The sequence below is a fragment of the Oreochromis aureus genome, linkage group 10 (genome assembly GCF_013358895.1).
Source record: "Oreochromis aureus strain Israel breed Guangdong linkage group 10, ZZ_aureus, whole genome shotgun sequence".
NCBI lineage: Eukaryota > Metazoa > Chordata > Actinopteri > Cichliformes > Cichlidae > Oreochromis > Oreochromis aureus.
Genome location: NC_052951.1, coordinates 14,269,501 through 14,289,829, shown reverse-complemented (window position 1 = coordinate 14,289,829; position 20,329 = coordinate 14,269,501). Strand labels below are relative to the sequence as shown.

At 40.4% G+C, this 20,329-nt stretch overlaps 1 protein-coding gene across 1 annotated transcript in view; it reads left to right on the top strand.

The window, feature by feature from the left end:
* LOC116336197 (ryanodine receptor 1-like) overlaps window positions 1–20,329 on the top strand; it is a 55,524-nt gene that overhangs the window by 5,065 nt on the left and 30,130 nt on the right. Inside the window, exons 3-67 of the mRNA XM_039617990.1 lie at window positions 1,186–1,305; window positions 1,396–1,494; window positions 1,629–1,649; window positions 1,810–1,884; window positions 1,976–2,054; window positions 2,138–2,250; window positions 2,333–2,432; window positions 2,501–2,597; window positions 3,658–3,732; window positions 3,835–3,991; window positions 4,096–4,260; window positions 4,344–4,465; window positions 4,585–4,771; window positions 4,892–5,027; window positions 5,153–5,248; window positions 5,469–5,587; window positions 5,717–5,850; window positions 5,947–6,188; window positions 6,706–6,898; window positions 7,016–7,232; window positions 7,305–7,409; window positions 7,504–7,607; window positions 7,691–7,774; window positions 7,879–8,038; window positions 8,467–8,614; window positions 8,741–8,946; window positions 9,026–9,200; window positions 9,282–9,490; window positions 9,581–9,939; window positions 10,040–10,169; window positions 10,334–10,494; window positions 10,598–10,760; window positions 10,952–11,038; window positions 11,152–11,378; window positions 11,464–11,902; window positions 12,029–12,598; window positions 12,691–12,891; window positions 13,117–13,228; window positions 13,312–13,455; window positions 13,722–13,995; window positions 14,102–14,216; window positions 14,338–14,470; window positions 14,569–14,663; window positions 14,737–14,872; window positions 14,986–15,172; window positions 15,257–15,368; window positions 15,448–15,568; window positions 15,759–15,928; window positions 16,027–16,247; window positions 16,330–16,420; window positions 16,510–16,650; window positions 16,843–17,006; window positions 17,096–17,174; window positions 17,343–17,432; window positions 17,515–17,655; window positions 17,753–17,830; window positions 17,904–17,979; window positions 18,067–18,190; window positions 18,707–18,822; window positions 18,914–18,981; window positions 19,073–19,194; window positions 19,339–19,388; window positions 19,576–19,636; window positions 19,728–19,854; window positions 19,933–20,044. Of these exons, the coding sequence (XP_039473924.1) occupies window positions 1,186–1,305; window positions 1,396–1,494; window positions 1,629–1,649; window positions 1,810–1,884; window positions 1,976–2,054; window positions 2,138–2,250; window positions 2,333–2,432; window positions 2,501–2,597; window positions 3,658–3,732; window positions 3,835–3,991; window positions 4,096–4,260; window positions 4,344–4,465; window positions 4,585–4,771; window positions 4,892–5,027; window positions 5,153–5,248; window positions 5,469–5,587; window positions 5,717–5,850; window positions 5,947–6,188; window positions 6,706–6,898; window positions 7,016–7,232; window positions 7,305–7,409; window positions 7,504–7,607; window positions 7,691–7,774; window positions 7,879–8,038; window positions 8,467–8,614; window positions 8,741–8,946; window positions 9,026–9,200; window positions 9,282–9,490; window positions 9,581–9,939; window positions 10,040–10,169; window positions 10,334–10,494; window positions 10,598–10,760; window positions 10,952–11,038; window positions 11,152–11,378; window positions 11,464–11,902; window positions 12,029–12,598; window positions 12,691–12,891; window positions 13,117–13,228; window positions 13,312–13,455; window positions 13,722–13,995; window positions 14,102–14,216; window positions 14,338–14,470; window positions 14,569–14,663; window positions 14,737–14,872; window positions 14,986–15,172; window positions 15,257–15,368; window positions 15,448–15,568; window positions 15,759–15,928; window positions 16,027–16,247; window positions 16,330–16,420; window positions 16,510–16,650; window positions 16,843–17,006; window positions 17,096–17,174; window positions 17,343–17,432; window positions 17,515–17,655; window positions 17,753–17,830; window positions 17,904–17,979; window positions 18,067–18,190; window positions 18,707–18,822; window positions 18,914–18,981; window positions 19,073–19,194; window positions 19,339–19,388; window positions 19,576–19,636; window positions 19,728–19,854; window positions 19,933–20,044 (9,535 nt within the window). The remainder of the gene's footprint in view (window positions 1–1,185; window positions 1,306–1,395; window positions 1,495–1,628; window positions 1,650–1,809; window positions 1,885–1,975; window positions 2,055–2,137; window positions 2,251–2,332; window positions 2,433–2,500; window positions 2,598–3,657; window positions 3,733–3,834; window positions 3,992–4,095; window positions 4,261–4,343; window positions 4,466–4,584; window positions 4,772–4,891; window positions 5,028–5,152; window positions 5,249–5,468; window positions 5,588–5,716; window positions 5,851–5,946; window positions 6,189–6,705; window positions 6,899–7,015; window positions 7,233–7,304; window positions 7,410–7,503; window positions 7,608–7,690; window positions 7,775–7,878; window positions 8,039–8,466; window positions 8,615–8,740; window positions 8,947–9,025; window positions 9,201–9,281; window positions 9,491–9,580; window positions 9,940–10,039; window positions 10,170–10,333; window positions 10,495–10,597; window positions 10,761–10,951; window positions 11,039–11,151; window positions 11,379–11,463; window positions 11,903–12,028; window positions 12,599–12,690; window positions 12,892–13,116; window positions 13,229–13,311; window positions 13,456–13,721; window positions 13,996–14,101; window positions 14,217–14,337; window positions 14,471–14,568; window positions 14,664–14,736; window positions 14,873–14,985; window positions 15,173–15,256; window positions 15,369–15,447; window positions 15,569–15,758; window positions 15,929–16,026; window positions 16,248–16,329; window positions 16,421–16,509; window positions 16,651–16,842; window positions 17,007–17,095; window positions 17,175–17,342; window positions 17,433–17,514; window positions 17,656–17,752; window positions 17,831–17,903; window positions 17,980–18,066; window positions 18,191–18,706; window positions 18,823–18,913; window positions 18,982–19,072; window positions 19,195–19,338; window positions 19,389–19,575; window positions 19,637–19,727; window positions 19,855–19,932; window positions 20,045–20,329) is intronic.

Here is a 20,329-nt window from a genome sequence, read left to right as displayed (position 1 = left end):
CTCAAACTTGGGGAGTAGCTTGAAAAATCACAGGTTGATTCATTTGTCTCAACTTTATTATTCATGTTGTTAAGCAAGTTCTTTGTTAAATTAAAACAGTACATGCCTGTGCTACAGTGTTGTTCAGCCTGTTTGTACTGTTGGCCATTAAATTAAAAGGACATGATGCTTTTATAAGGTGTAATAGCCACATAAATGCTTAAAGTTACCCATTTTTACTATTTTTGTACCTATAACACCTTATAAAAGCATGTACCTAATATACTTAATACTTTATACTTAATATATGAAGTATAAATCAGCTTTTGTAGTTAAAAATGACACGATAATAAAACAGTAGGATGCTTTAATAAGAAATTCTAGCCATGTAAAGGCAAAAAACAGGCCATTTTAGCCTGCTGCCCGGTGGTTTCTAGGCAGCCTGATGGTGTTAATAGTTTTTTTTTCATGCGTAACTGAGGTTTATGGAAAGAAATTAGCTGCAATTATTGTATAAAAAAGGTACTACAATTGTTCTATAAGGTGTTAAAGTGATTAAAAGCAGGTTATTTTAGCCTGCTGCTAGGCAATATGATGATGTCATAAAAACCGATATAAATAAGAACTCATGGTGCACCGATGTGCCAAGTTTGGTTGCCCAACTTCTGATGGTGTTGGAGGAGTTGGGGGTCAAAGAAAACATATAGATATAAATTTTTATATAGTGTTAAAAATCAAGCATTTACATTATGTTACGTTGCTTCTTAATATGTTTGACACCTCTTGTTTTGGTTGTTACGTCACTGTTTATAAATATAGTACAGTCAATATGGACTGATCAGTGTGACTAATTAAAAGTTAAATATGTTTACCCGTGAAAAGTAAGATGCACCATGAAATCTAAGATTTGCTTAAATGCATTTGAGGTTATAGATTTCTGTTACATCAATATCAGAACACTAAACTAGCTGTTACTAGCATAACTGAAAATTAGGCAATCTCAAAAGACTCATTTGTAATATTTTTCTATATAAACAAAAATGTTTCAGAATAAACAGAAAGGTTAATCCGAAACACTTTGCTTTTGTATTTGTTCGTTTGAAATCCGAACTTTTCTTTGATTCAAAGGCTATTTTGACAGACCCCTCTGTGCATGTTTTCCTGTCAAAATGCCTACTCTGCTTCAAGCTTATTTTATCCTTGTAGGATGACCATGTAGTGCTGCAGTGCACTGCATCTATTCTTAAGGAACAGATCAAGCTGTGCCTGTCATGTGAAGGTTTTGGAAATCGTCTGTGCTTTCTCGAGACCACGTCGAATGCTCAGGTATTTAAAGGACATAATGCAATGATACAATTTCTTTGAGAGCTTGCATTGCTGCTGTTCACCAAGCTGACTGGTTGTTGTGTGTTTCAGAATGTCCCTCCAGACCTCGCCATCTGCTGCTTCATTTTGGAGCAATCCCTGTCTGTGCGAGCATTACAGGAGATGTTGTCCAACTCCTCTGTGGATGAGGTAAGATTTAGAGGTTACAAGGTTACACGTGATATAATACATACAAGTTCTTTGATTTAATCTTTTGCTGCAATGAACTTATATTCACGTTGTTTCTTTTCTGACTTTATACATCTCCCACCTGGCAACCATAGGCAGTCGATTTGGACAAATGGGTAGGTTTGCTCAGGTTTCCTTTTGTCCGCTACTTAAATCTGAGTTTTCAGTGTGTCATAATTTATTGAAGTTGTTTCTAATATCCTGCTCACAATATTACAATCAACTTATCTCATTAATACATTAAACACTGAATCTTCTTCTACCTTCTCCACTCAGTCGTCACAAGGTGGGGGTCATCGAACCCTCCTGTATGGACATGCCATCCTCCTGAAACACACCCACTCCAGCATGGTGAGTACATTTGCAGTTACTGTGGTTGCTTTTCCATCATATCGTCTTCTTAAAGCTGATTGGAAGTGTTATCTCTGTCTTTCCACTGCAGTACTTGAGCTGTTTGACTACGTCGCGCTCACTGACAGACAAACTGGCTTTTGATGTGGGCTTGCAGGAAGACTCCACAGGTGACTACGAACATTTTTGCTCAACATGTCCATCACACTCCGATGTAGATTTTTTTTTTTTTAAATCTGTATATCCACTATAGGAGAGGCCTGCTGGTGGACCATCCATCCAGCCTCTAAGCAAAGGTCTGAAGGAGAGAAGGTCAGAGTGGGAGATGACCTCATTCTTGTCAGTGTTTCTTCAGAGCGATACCTGGTAACCACGACTGCGTTTACTTGCATCAAAAGTAAGAGCTTACAGTCTGTCTTACTAATATTACCATCTGCACACTTTGCAGCACCTGTCCTATGCCAGTGGTGATTTAATGGTAGATGCTTCCTTCATGCAAACTCTGTGGACCATGACCCCTGTAATGTCTGGATGTGAACTAGCTGAAGGTATGTAATTTTCTTTCTGCTAAAGTAAAAACAATAAACCTAACCTTAACCTAGCTCTTTGTCTCTAGGTTTTCTGACTGGAGGGTATGTGCTCCGGCTGTTCCACGGTCACATGGACGAGTGTTTGGCAATCCCAGCAGCTGACCAAGGGGACGACCAGCGCAGGTGACCAGTGTCTTTCATGGCAGTACATGCAATCCGATATTAACTACATAAATACCACACTCGTAGGTTTTGATTGTTTTAGCTTTACATGTCTGTATTTCTGTCACAGACATTTTTAAATGTTTTTAGGACTTGCTGTTTTTTAGTAGCGTGTGGCGTTATAGGACTGTATCGAAAGCCCCAATGTGGGTCTTTCTTATGGCTAATGTTAGCTAACATTGTCTCTCCTGCTAAGACGGATGAACTGCTAACTTCACAGGATAACAGCTAGCTAGCTAACATTGTTGGTAGAAAAATATTATTTGTATTGAGCTTTTGGCCATATGTGAAGTTTTGCTTGTCATCCATTGCTTCGTCTCTGACAGATGGTCAATCCAGGTTCTGGTTGCCTAGGTAATCCTCTAAACTATCTACTACACAGCTAAATGCCAATCAATGGTATCCTGTGTTCTTATTGGTAGCCTCTTAAATTGCTGATCTCAAACTTAACCAAAAATGTAAATATAGATTGCCTATTTCCCGTCGCTGACTTTCAGTGGTCTTTGGTTGCACTGTCACTGCTAGTTGCTTCCTGTGTGGATGCCCCTTTACAGTCTATCGTGTGCTGGAACAGCTTTTGTTGTTAGGGAGCTGCTTTTAGGTTCTGGGGCAAGGTATTGATGAGTCGGAATAAATGTGACATCCACTATATAGGCAAATTTGAGCACCTTTAATATAAATCAGTCCACAGTCAGTCAGAGGAAACTTGGATTGTGGGAACTTCAGTCAGTTTTAACATTTCCCTTTAAGTGTAGTTTTTATGTGTTGGCAATAGTAAAGCATTTACATGAAAAATGCTTCATAGTACACTTTAAAATTGCACTATGAAGTCAAGACCGCATTGGTCTGGACTTATGATCTGTGATCTTGAAATGATTTAATAAAGCTCTTAAATTGTCATAGTGTGCACATGAACTAAAATTATTGCTGCATATAAGAAAAATCCTAATATTTTGGAATTTTCAAGCTTGACATTTCCTGATGCACATTGCACATCATTGACTGGCATGTTTTTTTCCAGAGTTGCTCACTATGAAGGAGGGCCAGTATGCAGTCATGCTCGATCCTTATGGAGACTTGAGCCACTACGTATTGCGTAAGTATGATGATTCCTTCGCAGGAATGACTTCGTGTTGACGGAATGACTAGAGTGACTTCATGTTGTGGCTGATGCTCATTTGTTTGTGCCCGTTGGTAGCTGGAGTGGAGGCCACATTAAGTGGGGCCAGTCTTTCCGGATACGTCACATAACAACAGGCCGATACCTTTGTCTGGATGAGGAGAAAGGACTTCTGTTGGTGGACCCAGAGAAGGCAAATTCCAAGATGTCAGCCTTCTGCTTCAGGATTTCAAAGGTCATTGTACAAAGTGAAATCTATAAAAGGCAGTGTCTATCTCTTAGCACAAGTGTAGATATTCATAACAGTCTTAAAGGGAACACTTTTTATTTAAACTACAGGAAAAAATTGAAGTGACCCAGAAACGAGATGTGGAGGGCATGGGCATACCTGAGATCAAGTATGGAGAGTCCATGTGCTTTGTACAGCATGTTTCATCTGGCCTGTGGCTTACATATGCTGCTGTTGATGCCAAATCTGCACGTCTAGGTCCTCTGAAGAGAAAGGTAAAGCAGAAAGCATTTACTCTTCTATTTATGAGTGTTGAGTATATATTTATGTTTGAAGAACACCCGTGTTTGATTCGTAGGCCATACTCCACAAAGAAGGTCACATGGATGATGCCCTCACGGTTGCTCGATCTCAGACTGAAGAGTCTCAAGCTGCCAGGATGATTTACAGCACAACAGGCCTCTTCAACCAGTTCATCAAGTAGCATTTTATATGTTATTTCAATCTTTTATATTAGTCATTTTCTTGTTTTTTAAAAAAATATATGTCATATTTGTTGTGGTATTCTCATGTCTTCTGTATTCTCTTTATGTTCCCAGAGGACTTGATGCTCTAAGTGGAAAAAATAAGTCTGCCAATGCCCCGTCTCTGCCTATGGACGCAGTGGTGCTCTCGTTGCAGGATCTCATTTTCTACTTCCGACCCCCTGAAGAGGAACTGGAGCACGAGGACAAGCAGTTCAAGCTCCGCTCCTTAAAAAACAGACAGAACCTTTTTCAGGAAGAGGTTAGTTTGGATAATGAGAACTCACTGTTCACAAGAACAGCTAAATTCTGGATGAACATTTTATTTGATAGATTTAATTTTTGGTCAGTGCTTTTATTTCAGTTTTTATTTCTGTAACAGGGAATGATTACGCTTGTTCTGGACTGCGTTGATCGCCTCAATGTGTACAACACAGCAGCCCATTTCTCAGAGTATGCTGGGGAAGAAGCTGCTGAGTCATGGAAAGAGATTGTGAATTTACTGTATGAATTGCTAGGTATGTCCAAATGATGGTTTATTTCACTCATTCACTGTTTTAGACTAATAATCATTAGTGTTACTACATCTGGACACTTTTCTTGTTTGTGATTCTGTTGCATTTCTAATCTTTTCTTTGATCAGCTTCTTTGATCAGAGGTAACCGTGCCAACTGCGCCCTCTTCTGTGACAACCTTGACTGGCTGGTCAGTAAACTGGATCGTTTGGAAGCATCTTCAGGTATCTAGGACATGAATTTGTTTATTAGCTGATGGAAACTGGTTTTGTTTTATAACGACAGAGGGTTGATAAAACTGAACTTATTGTGCTGTGTTCATTTGCATTATATACTTTTTTTTCTGAGAACATATGCATTTACTATGTTGGTCTTCTACAATTTAATATAAAGCCCAAAACTTTACAGTGTATTCATATATTGTCATATTTTTTACAACAATAGGAATCCTGGAGGTGTTATATTGCGTCCTGATTGAGAGTCCAGAGGTTTTGAATATTATTCAAGAGAATCACATCAAATCAATCATCTCTCTGCTGGATAAGCATGGACGCAATCACAAGGTCAGAAACGCTGCAACGATGTTTTCTGAGCATACTGCAAAAATCTGCAGCATGTGAACTTATTGCTTTCGACATATTTACTGTATAAAATGCAGTGAGTCTTAGATTCTATAAACCTTTTCCTGACAGGTCTTGGATGTGCTTTGTTCCCTCTGTGTGTGTAATGGGGTCGCTGTAAGGTCAAATCAGAATCTCATCACAGAGAATCTGTTACCAGGACGTGACCTTCTACTTCAAACTAACATCATCAACTATGTAACCAGGTGGGTCAGATTATAGTGAATGCTTCATCTTTGTAGATTTCACGAAAGTATCTAAACAACTCCTCTGACTCCTCCTTTATTGTAATCTTACCTCAGCATGAGACCCAATGTTTTCCTTGGAACTTGCGAAGGATCCACTCAGTATAAGAAGTGGTATTTTGAGGTGATGGTGGACCACGTGGAGCCGTTCCTTACGGCTCAGCCATATCATCTCCGTGTAGGTTGGGCTCTGACAGAGGGCTACAGTCCTTATCCTGGTGGAGGAGAAGGCTGGGGGGGTAACGGGGTTGGAGATGATCTCTACTCTTATGGTTTTGACGGGCTTCACCTCTGGTCAGGTAAAATCTACTATGGTTTATGGTAAATGTACACAGGATTGTTAATTTCCCTTCCAGCCATTGTTCATGTTGTATTTCGACTTCCAGTTGCCCGATCCTTGTTTACTTAAAATTGAGGTTTCAAAAACTTTGCCTTATTTCTAATCTTTTTCATGAACGTTTTGGTAGATTGTTCTTGGATATTAACAGAAAGTTTCCAAATAAGCTTCCATTTTGGTTTTCTCTTAAAATCCAAGAGGAGCCTCCACAAGGCTTTCATTTGTGCAGTCATGTGCAGCTCCTTATAGGAGTGAAAGAACACCAGTCAGTTGTCTCTCTGGTGGCACTCCTGTCAAGTCTAATGAAGGGAAGCAGCTTAATCCCTTATGTGTAAAAACATCCCCATACACACACTTTCAGAAGTTTTTTGCATCTTCAGTACCAACTCTAGTGCAGACTTTTGCTGATTAGTCTTCTGTATGAATTTTGGAAATAGTAAACTGTAAAATATAATTTTACTCACTTCATGTGTCTGCAGGACGTGTTCCACGTCATGTCGCCACAACAAATCAGCACCTCCTGGCAGCAGAGGATGTGATCAGCTGCTGCTTGGATCTGAGCGTGCCCAGCATTTCCTTTCGTATAAATGGCCATCCTGTTCAGGGAATGTTTGAGAACTTCAACCTAGATGGACTGTTCTTTCCAGTTGTGAGCTTCTCTGCAGGCATCAGGTAGGATATTGTGCATTTATCGAGTAGATATTATGATTTTATTTATTAATAATTGCATTACAGGTATTTAAATAATTGTTTTGTAAACCAACTAATGTCTTTTTTTTTTCCCAAAAGACTGCGATTTCTTCTTGGAGGTCGTCATGGGCATTTCAAGTTTCTCCCACCTCCAGGCTACGCTCCGTGCTATGAAGCAGTGCTGCCCAGGGACCGTTTGCGGATCGAGCCCATCAAAGAGTATAAGCATGATTTTGATGGTGTTCGGAATCTGCTGGGTCCAACTCAGTCCCTTTCACATACGGCCTTCACACCTTGCCCAGTCGACACTATACAGGTAAAATCCAGTTTTAACTGCTTTCATTTTCTTTTCTTCATGCTGTGCTGATTTTTTTGACTATTATTTCAGATTGTGCTTCCACCTCATTTGGAGCGCATTCGAGAGAAGCTCGCAGAAAATAGCCACGAGTTATGGGCTGTTACCCGCATTGAACAAGGGTGGACGTATGGACCAGTGAGTGATTCCTGGTTATGTTTCCCACAGAACATATTGTTGTATACATCAGCTGTTTTGTTTTAAAAATCTTTGCACTTTTTGTTGTTAAAAGTTTCGCGATGATAACAAGAAGCTGCACCCCTGCCTGGTAGATTTCCAGAGTCTGCCTGAACCTGAGAAGAACTATAATTTAGCAATGTCTGGAGAGACACTGAAGTACGGTGGATTCTTCACTTAATTAACAGCACTGGGCTTTCATCTGTTTGTGTTTCTAATGTTTTGTGTGATTCATTTCACAGGACTCTGTTGGCACTAGGCTGTCATGTAGGAATGGGAGATGAGAAAGCAGAAGAGAATCTCAAAAGGACCAAACTCCCTAAAACGTGAGCTACAGAAACATTAATAACCTTAACTCGTGAAGTTATTTTTATAACACTCTGTAAAGGCTCTCCAGGACCCATTTTGATCACATAGCATTGTTAATTAGGTACATGCAGAGTAACGGATACAAGCCAGCCCCTTTGGACCTTAACCATGTCAAGCTGACTCCTAATCAAAACACTCTAGTGGAGAGACTGGCAGAAAATGGACACAATGTTTGGGCAAGAGACCGAGTCCGCCAGGGATGGACATACAGTATTGTCCAGGTACCACCATCCTTTCTATGGAGTCACAAAAATGATAATCATCACTATCGTCATACTAGTATGGTTGAAGCATATGTGTGCTGATGTGTGTGTGTTCCCAATCTCCTCCCAGACGAGTAAATCAATCCTGATGCCAACATGTCTGTGGCATCTATTTTCAAATATTTTATAGAAATTCCAAAATCATTTATATTTGTGCTTTTGAGAGATAAGTTGCAACAAATTCTCCTGACTGACTCTAAAAAAAATGCCAGATGTGTCACAATATAATGTTCCATATCATCGTACTATAATGGTCATAGCATATGCATGCTAGAATGCCCCCCTTCTCCCACATGTAACACAGGGATTTGCTGGTAATAATAAATATAATTATAATGTGTGTGATTATATTTTAATGTATAATCACACATTATTTTTTTGTAAAGGACATTATGAACAAGCGCAATCCTCGTCTGGTTCCTTATAACCTCCTGGATGAAAAGACAAAAAAGACCAACAGAGACACGGTTTGTGCCGCTGTTCGCACTCTGATTGGTTACGGTTACAACATAGAACCACCTGATCAGGAGAGCAGTAAGTTTCCACCATTTAAAGGCAGTAAATCATGTTTTTAACGTCATCTTGGAAGATCCTTTATTAAAGAAATGTACAAGGTTTTTAATTGTTGAAGTGTTCATTAGTGGGTTTGTGCTTTTATAGGTGGACATGGACCAGGCAGCTCCCGTGGAGATAAAATCAGAGTGTTCAGAGCAGAGAAATCTTACGCTGTTACACAGGGGAAGTGGTACTTTGAGTTTGAAGCTGTGACAGTTGGAGAGATGAGAGTGGGCTGGTCCAGGCCCAATGTTCGTGCAGACACTGAACTTGGTGCAGATGAGTTGGCGTATGTCTTCAATGGCTTTAAGGTGGGAGACCGTAGTTTCTACACTGTGATGCGTGCCTACATCTGTCTGGTATTAAACTACAAAGTTATAATGTTTTTAGGCCCAACGCTGGCACATAGGAAATGAGCCATTTGGCCGTCAGTGGCAATCTGGTGATGTGGTGGGTTGTATGATTGACCTCACTGAGATGAACATCATGTTCACACTCAATGGAGAAATGCTGATCAGTGATTCGGGCTCAGAGATGGCCTTTAAGGATATCGAGATAGGAGAAGGTAGGTACAATAAAAAGTGAGTACCTTTGCATGTGTATTCCATGTTTCATGTGTGTTCATGCATGTTTCAAACACCTCCAGGCTTCATACCTGTGTGCAGTCTGGGCCTGTCTCAGGTGGGCAGGATCAACCTGGGTCAGAACGTCAGCAGTCTTCGATACTTTACCATCTGTGGCCTACAGGAAGGGTTTGAACCCTTTGCTATCAACATGAAAAGAGACATTACCATGTGGTTCAGCAAGAGCCTTCCCCAGTTTATTCCTGTCCCAGCTGATCATCCTCACATTGAGGTACTGTACATCATCTGTTACAATGGTTTGCTTCCATGCTGAAAACATAACTTCCAGATCACAATCAAGACCTGTTTGTCTGTGCACTAGGTGTCACGCGTTGATGGGACAGTTGATACCCCCCCTTGTATTAAAGCGACCCACAAGACATTTGGATCTCAGAATGCCAACACAGATCTGCTCTTCTTCAGACTCAGCATGCCAGTTGAGTTTCATGAGACCTTTAAAATCCCAGCAGGGACCACTCTTCTTACTCGCAATTTGACCATCCCGGAGGATGAAGTGTTGGAGGTGGACCCAGGCTCTGATTTTGAAATACTCAAAAAGTCTGCTACTCGCAAGGAGCAGGAGGAAGAGAAGAAGGAAACCTCAGTTCCTAAAGAGACGCCTGCTATCAAAAATGGAGAAAACGAGAAGGATGCCTCCACTGAGAAAAGCAAAAAGAAAGGGTATGAATCACATAGCACCACTTTAGAAGTGGATGTGTCAAATCTACCGATGTGATACTGTGTTTGTGAGCTTTAGTGTAATTGCTGTTGTTCTTTGCAGTTTCCTTTTCAAGGCTAAAAAGGCAGCGTTAATAACTCCACCCCCTGTTGTACCCACCATGCCCCGCTTAGTGGAAGATGTAGTACCAGATGACAGGGATGACATGGACATCATCCTCAATACCACTACAGTATGTCTGAACTTATGTAGTTATTATATTCATAAACATATAAAGTTTATGCCTAAACTTCCCATTTATGGCTCTACTGCCAGTATGAAATCATTAACAAACTATATAAAAAAACTGCCTTTTTAAACTTTTTTTTTTGCTTCTTTTTCTCCTTCGGTCACCAGTACTATTACTCAGTACGAGTGTTTGCTGGACAGGAGCTTAGTGGCGTGTGGGTTGGCTGGATAACACCTGACTATCACCAGTACGACCTTCATTTTGATATCAGCAAAGTCAGAAATGTAACTGTCACTGTAGGTGATGATAAAGGCAACATTCATGACAGGTATGTTACCTATGGAAAGACCCCCAAAAACCTGTGTTTCCAATTGAATATGATAAACATACACAAACAACTGGTTTCTTGGTTCTTCTTTGTGTTTTTTCAGTATCAAACGCAGCAATTGCTATATTGTATGGGGAGGGGAGTTCAGTAGCTCCCAGCAGACCCGAGTCAGTCAGGAGGATTTTGTGATTGGCTGTCTCATTGATTTGGACACTGGACTAATGACTTTCACTGGAAATGGAAAAGAGATCAATACATTTTATCAGGTTAGATAATTCTCAGTCTGATATTATGCCTTCCTCTTGCTTGTATATATTGTTGTTTATTCCTGCTGTCTTACTATTTATATTGGCATGGAGCACCCACAATTTCATTGTACATGGACAATGACAATAAAGAGCTATTCTATTCTATTCCTGGTTAAATTCTGTATGTGTGTTAAATTATCTTCCTTCAGGTAGAGCCAACCACAAAATTGTTTCCGGCTGTCTTTGTTCTGCCTTCCAGTCAGAATATGGTTCAGTTTGAATTAGGCAAGCTCAAGGTCAGTCGCAAGGAATTGCTGCATTTAATCAACCTTCAAAATAGGAAATACAGTTTCCAGTTATCGGCTGTGTTGTGTAACAGCCTTTCTTAATGCCTCATTTGTCTTGCTAGAACATCATGCCGATCTCAGCCGCGATGTTTCGAAGTGAACGCAAAAATCCAGTCCCCCAGTGTCCTCCTAGACTGGATGTCCAGATGTTAACTCCAGTTATCTGGAGCCGAATGCCTAACAACTTCCTAGCTCCAGAGATGGGACGTGTTAGTGAGAGACTAGGCTGGATGGTGGAGTGTACGGAGCCACTCACTATGATGGCCCTTCACATCCCCGAGGAAAACAGGTCAGCATCTCTGCTGTATTCATCTTCTATTCTTAGAAGATGATAAGATGTGTTTTTTTTCAGCAAATCTCTTTACTTTAAATAGGTGTATTGACATCTTGGAGCTGTCTGAACGGATGGATTTGCTGAAGTTCCACTACCATACTCTAAAGCTATACAGCTCAGTTTGTGCACTGGGAAACAACCGTGTGGCACATGCTTTGTGCAGCCACGTGGATGAATCGCAGCTCTTTTACGCCATAGAGAACACCTACCTACCTGGACCAATGAGGAGCGGCTTTTATGACCTGCTCATCAGCATGCACCTGGAGTCAGCTAAAAGGAATCGGCTGGGGACCAACAAGGAATTCATAGTTCCAATGACAGAAGAAACACGTAGTATCACTCTGTACTCCGACAAATCTCACGCTTTACCTGGCGTCGGCCTAACTACATGTCTGCGTCCAAAACTTCATTTCTCTTCTGTTGGGTTTGTGGGAACAGATCAAGATATTTACACTCTTAGTCCAGTCATTCCCCTACAGGTAAGACTGAGGTGTCTTTGCACTTAATGGCAACTCTGAATTTACTAATAATCACATTTTTACATGCATTATACTGTATATTATATACATTATACCTTACATTTAATCAACATATTGTATTTTTAGGTGCTAAAGACCAAAGCTCTGAACATGCTGACTGAGGCAGTGCAGGATGGAGGTCAAGCCATGAGAGATCCTGTGGGAGGCAGTGTTGAGTTTCATTTCGTTCCAATCCTAAAGCTCATCAGTACCCTTCTCATAATGGGTGTGTTTGATGATGAAGATGTCACACACATCCTGAAGATGATTGAGCCCACAGTCTTTAGAGGCAAGCAAGTGGAGGAGCCTGGTGAGGGGGATGCCAAGGTGCAAGAAGAGAAGGATCTTCCTAAAGTAGCAGCGATTAAAGAAGGGGAGCAGGAAGCCCTGGGGGAAGAAGAAGAGGAATTTGAGGATGATGGGTTGGGTTATGAAGAAGAGGAGGAAGAACTGGAGGAAGAAGAAGCAATAGAGGAGGGTGAATCTATCGTGCAACATGAGGAAACAGTGGTTGAGACAGACCCGGTAAATGGTGAGAAAGGAGCTGAGGAAACAGAGAAAGAGGGGAAACCTTTAGAGACGGGCGGGGAGGGAAAAGAAGAACATCTAGAGCAAGGACTTTTCCAGATGAAGCTACCAGAGTCTGTGAAACTGCAGGTGTGACAGTTTGTGTATTTAAAGGAACTCTCTTTCCGAATGCTTGATATCTAACTTTATTAATGCTGATTCACTTTGCTTTTGTCCTTTAGATGTGCACTCTGCTGCAGTATTTCTGTGACTGTGAGCTACGTCATAGAGTGGAGGCCATCATTGCATTTTCTGACCAGTTTGTCAGCCAGATACAGTCCAACCAGAGGCAGCGCTACAATGAACTCATGCAGGCCTTCACCATGAGTGCTGCCGAGACTGCTCGCAAGACCCGTGAATTTCGCTCCCCACCACAGGAGCAAGTACGAAGAAAACAGTACATTTGTTAACTGTTAAAGTGGATAAATAAATGCTAAAAATATTTTTAAAAAACTGGCTACATTTTCTTTGTCTGTGTTTTATTTCAACAGAAAAGTGGAAAAATAATTGTGCCTGATATAAAATGGACTTAGCTACTCATGTACTACCATGAAACATCCCTTAAAGTAAAAAATGATCATACTTGCCTGTTCCTAACCTCACTGTAGGTCAACATGCTCATGAACTTCAAGAACTCTTTTGAGGATGAAGAGTCCCCAATTCCTGATGAAGTCCGCGAATCTCTGCTCGCCTTTCACAACACTTTGCTGGCACACTGTGGTCAGTTTTCACTTCCTGTATCAAGTGTGCATTGAAAAATTGTCCCTACCATTACATTGACTTACTTAAAACATCGATCTCAGGTGTTCACATTGAAGAGGAGGAACAAGAGGAAGAAGTGGATAATTCTGTCCGTGGACGGCTCCTTCGATTGCTGGAAAGGGTGAAAAAGTTTCGTGAGAAGAAGGAGGAGGTGGAGTCTGAGCCACAAGAAGACAAAAAACCAAGTAAGCCTTTTTTGCTTTTAACAAGCAATTTAGTATTTATTACCAAGTTAAACATGTTTTAATGCAAAATGATGATTATTGCCCATAAAGATAACCAGTTTTTGTATTTGTGGTCTGTCATTTGTCGATAATGTATTTTATTAAAGCAGTTTTTCCCAGGAGTTTTATTGTATATATAGTATTGTCTTCCAAAATTAAATCTAACTAGGGTCACTTTAATACAGGACCATTCTTATTCTTACTAAACTTCTGTCTTTTTGCACCAGGCACATTGCAGGAGTTGATTTCACATACTATGATCCACTGGGCGCAGGAGTCATTTATCCAGAACCCTGAGCTCGTGCGTATGATGTTCAGCCTCCTTCACAGGCAGTATGATGGACTCGGTGAGCTCATGCGTGCCCTTCCGAAGGCCTACACCATCAATGCAGTTTCCATTCAGGACACCATGGACCTCTTGGAGTGCTTGGGCCAGATCCGCTCACTGCTTATTGTCCAGATGGGTCCAGAAGAGGAGAGACTTATAATTCAAAGCATTGGGTTTGATGACATTTAAATTTTCATTCTCATTTCTCAGTATCTTGCATTAAAATAAATGATTGATAAGTTCGTGTGATACAAGCTAAATTTAATTGGTCTTCCTTAGGAACATCATGAGTAACAAAGTTTTCTATCAGCACCCCAACTTGATGCGAGCTCTGGGCATGCATGAAACTGTCATGGAGGTCATGGTCAATGTACTTGGCGGTGGGGACTCAAAAGTATGTTTTTTAATTCATTCATCATCATTGTAAACATCTTCTTGGGGAAAGACAAATGTATAAAATAAATAAAATCTACTGTTTTATTTAACTTACTTCTTCTGTTGCTTTATCCCTACAGGAGATCAGATTTCCTCGGGTGGTGACAAACTGCTGCCGTTTCCTCTGCTACTTCTGTCGCATCAGTCGTCAAAATCAGCGTTCAATGTTTGACCATCTCAGCTACCTTCTCCAGAACAGTGGCATTGGCCTTGGTGATTGTCTTTGTTGAAATCCAACGTTAGTCTCGATGATTTCTTTCTCATATATGGACTGTAATAAACCTGGACACTGTGTTTGTTGTATTCTTTAGGAATGCGTGGCTCCACCCCCTTGGATGTGGCTGCAGCATCTTGTATTGACAATAACGAGCTGGCATTGGCTCTTCAAGAGCAGGATCTTGAAATGGTAAAACGAAGTTTATCTGCTCAAAATTCTACAGCTTTTAAACCTGACTTGAATACACTCATAATCTTTCCAGGTAGTGAAGTATTTAGCCGGATGTGGACTTCAGAGCTGTCCAATGCTACTGGCTAAAGGATACCCTGACATCGGGTGGAATCCTTGTGGTGGAGAGAAATATCTTGATTTTCTTCGTTTTGCTGTTTTTGTCAATGGTCAGATGTTTTTTTCAACATTTCATTGCAACATTTCATTTTAATTTCCTCATTATTTCTGATTCTCGATCTTATCAATAACCTATAAGAACTATGGTCTCTATTTCCTGTAGGAGAAAGCGTAGAGGAGAATGCAAATGTGGTGGTGCGTCTCCTCATCCGTAGGCCTGAGTGCTTTGGTCCAGCCTTGAGAGGGGAGGGTGGTAATGGACTCCTGGCTGCAATTGAGGAGGCAATCAAAATATCAGAGGACCCTGCAAGGGATGGCCCTAGTGTTAAGAAAGATAGACGCTTTCCCATGTAAGAGCTTTTTGGCTTCATTGGAAGGATTTTATTATCTGCTCTAGTGTTGCAGAAAGATAGAGACATGTTTTTTACCGACAGGTTTGGAGGAGAGGAACAGCATGAGGAGAACAGGGTTCACCTGGGAAATGCCATTATGTCTTTTTACTCTGCTCTTATTGACCTGCTGGGAAGATGTGCTCCAGAGATGCATGTAAGCTGCCATGCTAAACTTATCCAAATGTTTTAGTTTTATAGAAAAAAAAACATTTATAGTGTGTTTGTCTCTACAGTTGATCCAGGCTGGTAAAGGTGAGGCTCTCAGGATCAGGGCCATTCTGAGGTCTCTGGTCCCTATAGAAGATCTGGTGGGAGTCATCAGTCTTCCTCTTCAGATTCCAGCTTTTGGAAAAGGTGAAAATTCCTAATAAATTAGTTATATATTCAATCAGTCAACAAATTATCCCAATATCCCAGTAAAACCATTATTGGTTTTACTGGTTGTCCTACATTGTACACAGCTGTGTGCTGATAGATCCTTTCTCTCTGGGTTTTCAGTCATTTTAATTACTTTCCCCAAATGTTTTCTTCATGTTGTTCTTAGACAACAGCGTTATTGAACCAAAGATGTCTGCTAGCTTTGTGCCAGATCACAAGGCTCCCATGGTGCTGTTCTTGGACAGAGTTTATGGTATTGACAACCAAGATTTCCTTCTCCATGTGCTGGAGGTGGGCTTTTTGCCTGACATGAGAGCTGCTGCCTCCCTGGATACGGTAAGGCTCAAACAGTTCACACTGTTTTTGTTTGTTTCTCTGGGAGCAGTGCAAAGCTTATACAGACTAAGATAACTGCTAAGATTTCTTGCCAACAGGTTGCTTTTAGCACCACTGAGATGGCTCTGGCTTTGAACCGCTACCTCTGCTCTGCTGTGTTGCCACTCATCACCAAGTGTGCCCCGCTCTTTGCTGGCAGTGACCATCGAGCCATAATGATTGACTCCATGTTGCACACAATCTACAGGCTGTCTCGTGGACGAGCCTTCACAAAAGCCCAAAGAGACATTATTGAAGAGTGCCTCATGGCTCTGTGCAAGTGAGTTTAACGTGATAGGATGCCTTACATGTCATTTAATACTGCCAGGTTTGGATTAGGTGTTAATTTATTTTTTCTTCAGGCATCTACGTCCGTCTATGCTTCAGCATCTGCTAAGGCGGCTGGTATTTGATGTGCCCATTCTCAATGAGTATGCCAAAATGCCTCTAAAGGTATGAGGCCCTGTAAAATGTTTTCACTATTAACAGAATATTTTCCTTTCAGTTTAGCTGTTTCACTTTTGTTATGTTGCATTCTGCAGCTTTTAACCAATCACTATGAGCGTTGTTGGAAATATTATTGCCTCCCTAATGGTTGGGCTAATTTTGGAGTTGCATCAGAAGAGGAGCTGCATCTTACACGCAAACTGTTTTGGGGGATCTTTGAATCACTAGCTCACAAGGTAACTCCTGCAAATTATTTTGCTTTTTCAGTTTATTAGTTGGCTTATTAAATGACAGCTAGGATGGGCTCCAGCTGCCCTAAGTCCTGGATGGATGGATGGATGGATGGATGGATGGATGGATGGATGGATGGATGGATGGATGGATGGATGGATGGATGGATATTGTAATCTTTTTTATTGTGATTCCAGAAATTTGATGCTGAAATTTTCAAAATTTCAATGCCATGCATCTGCGCCATTGCTGGAGCCATTCCTCCTGACTATGTAGATGCCAGCTACTCCTCCAAGACAGAGAAAAAGGCATCAGTAGATGCAGAGGGAAACTTTGATCCTAAACCTGTGGATACAACAAAGTGAGGCACTTTTTACTTCGCTAGAAATTAATCATCTCTCTGTTTCGTAGTTAAAGCTAATTTTACTCTGATGCTTCTTCCAACCATAGCACTATCATCCCTGAGAGATTGGATCCCTTTATCAACAGATATGCCGAATACACTCATGACAAATGGGCCTTTGAAAAGGTAAAGTTTTGTTTATAAATCTTTAGCTAAATCTAGACCAACAAATTAGGTTAATTTGATACAGCTATACATTCATCCGTATATATAACTCTAAAGAAATACAAAGGGATCCTAGTAAGCGTGACTGAAAGCTGTAATTCATGCTGTATATGGCCATGTATGTTTCAGATTCAGAATAACTGGTCATACGGTGAGACACTGGATGAAAATGCAAAAACCCACCCCATGCTTAGACCGTACAAGACATTCTCAGAGAAGGTACGTTCACAGACATAGTGATCATCTTGAATCTTGATGTAATGTGTGTATTTGTTTCTGCTCACACTGACTTTTCTCAAAGGACAAAGAGATCTACCGATGGCCAATTAAAGAGTCAATCAAAGCCATGATTGCATGGGAATGGAACATTGAGAAAGCTAGAGAGGAGGAAGAGTCAGAGAAGAAGAAGGCAACATCACGAAAAATCTCACAGACTGCACAGGTATACAGCTGTTTAGAGCCCTTGACTGACTGCATTAATACTTAATAATATTGTTGCTTGTTGTACAGCAGAGTGCATAACAATCTTTCTGTTCTAGGCAACTTATGATCCAAGCCATGGCTATAGTCCACAGCCCATTGATATCTCCCATATGGCTCTTTCAAGAGATCTGCAGGTATGGGGTTAAAATGTTGCATCCTTCTATTTTGCAATCTTAGCATCTTACTAATATTTATATCTGCTTATAGTCAATGGCAGAACAACTGGCAGAAAATTACCATAACACCTGGGGAAGAAAGAAAAAATTGGAGCTGCAAGCAAAAGGTGATTTTATTTCTTTTGAGCGTGGAATATAGAGAAAGAAAGATTTGTCGTTTCCATATAGTTCTGGATGCGCTTTTGTTTGTGCAGGAGGTGGAACGCATCCTCTGCTCGTGCCCTACGATACCCTGACAGCTAAAGAAAAGGCACGAGACAGAGAGAAGGCTTATGAGCTGCTGAAGTTCTTGCAGCTTAATGGATATGCTGTCACAAGGTAATAACAGAATAGTTGAGAATGGACAACATTGAACATTGGTTCAAAACAAAGTAAATTTATCCAAGCTACTCAAAAGACTTTTTGAATGCATGGATTTGTATGGTATTACATGCAATAGCAAAGAGTTTGCTATTGCTGTTGCTAAAATTCAACTTTGTGGTTTTTTTTGGTGTTGATTGATAAAAATAATAGATAGGGCACGTGAACATCCTTTGGCATACCAGAAAAAGTTTAACCACTGACTCCGATCTTCTGTCTTTTCAACATGAAACAAACATTAATTACAGGCTTCATCTCGACTGAAATAAACTGATGCATAACAGCCTGACTGTATTATGATGTACGACCAAGAGCTTGAGCATTATGAGCATTAATTCTTTCACTATAAGAAACCAGTATGGCTTTTATGCTGCCTCCTTAAATAGTGTTTTATTATGGCACAAATTCTGAACAGGAAGTCTTTTATTGTTATCATATATCAATTTCTGAGATATAAACTCTCCCCGACTTTAGAGGCCTTAAAGACATGGAGTCGGACATATCATCCATTGAAAAGAGGTTTGCGTATGGTTTCCTTCAGAAACTGCTGAAATGGATGGAAATCGCACAGGAGTTCATCGCACATCTTGGTATTGTGGGGCAAAGATGAAAAATAATGTGGTGTACATTCAAGTTTTGCCACTGTTTCCGTGCTATTGTATATTGCAATCTGTTTTACAGAGGCTGTGGTTAGCAGCGGACGAGTGGAAAAGTCTCCCCATGAGCAGGAAATCAAATTCTTTGCCAAGGTGAGACTATTGTGTGAATGTAAAATGTAAAATACTTGTACTTGTTATTCCTGTACTAAATGTGGAAAACCCTCTGAATTCTCTCTCTCAGATCTTGATGCCTCTAATAAATCAGTATTTCAAAAATCACTGCCTCTACTTTTTGTCTACACCTGCAAAAGTCCTGGGTAGTGGCGGGCATTCTTCCAATAAGGAGAAGGAGATGATTGCAAGGTGATGTCTCAGTTTTATAGATATGACACAGAAATATATATATTTGTGTATCTTTTTTTTCAAATATTATGTTTCTCCTTTTATGAGCTTTTGAGTTCTTCTTGAGTTTTCTTTTTCTTCCTTTTCCTTTCTTTCGCTTTGTAGTATCTTCTGTAAAATGTCTGCTTTGGTGAGGCACAGAGTTTCTCTCTTTGGTAAGATGGCAAACTTGCAGCACCACTCTTTCTGAATCTTTTCACTCTCTTCTCTGTTTATGTGTGTTTCTGTATTTTGTGAGCTGTAATGCACCATTCTGTCATCCGGGTTAACCTAAGTGCCATTGCTCCATGTTTTTATGGATATACAGTAGGTGATGATGTGGATTTATTTCTATATTTGCAGGAACGGATGCCCCAGCAATTGTTAACTGTCTTCACATTCTGGCTCGATCACTGGATGCAAGGTTTGGTGTTTTTTTCTTAATAACACTATAAAACTGTATTATATTTATGTGTCATATTTTTCCTTTTAACCTTTTGTGTTTACCTCATTAGGACGGTAATGAAGTCAGGACCTGAGATTGTTAAAGCAGGGCTACGATCGTTCTTTGAGAGTGCTGCTGATGATATTGAGAAGATGGTTGAAAATCTCAAACTGGGCAAAGTATCGAAAGGCAATCAGGTATATGATATTTAATATTCACAAATTAGAACTCATATATCCGAGTCCGTAATCATATGCTGCTTCTCTTTTTTCCAGCAAGTGAAAGGCGTCTCTCAGAACATCAACTACACCACCATTGCACTGCTCCCAGTACTTACTTCCCTGTTTGATCACATTGCTCAGCATCAATTTGGAGATGATGTCATCTGTGAGTGCTTATTCATGCTTTATATTCCATCCATCTGTTCTTTTAACCACTTATCCAATTCCAGTGACCAATTCAAGCGACACTGCACAGGTTGCCGGTCTATCACAGGACTACTAAAGAAAGACAGACAACTACTCACCTACAGCCACTTTAAAATCTTTATTGGATAGTGAGAGGAAGTTAAGACAGAACTCACACAGGCCAAGGAAGAACATTCAAACTCGACATGTGTTTTGTATCCTCATTGTTATTTATTAATCATTCTGACACTCTCGGTCTCTCTGT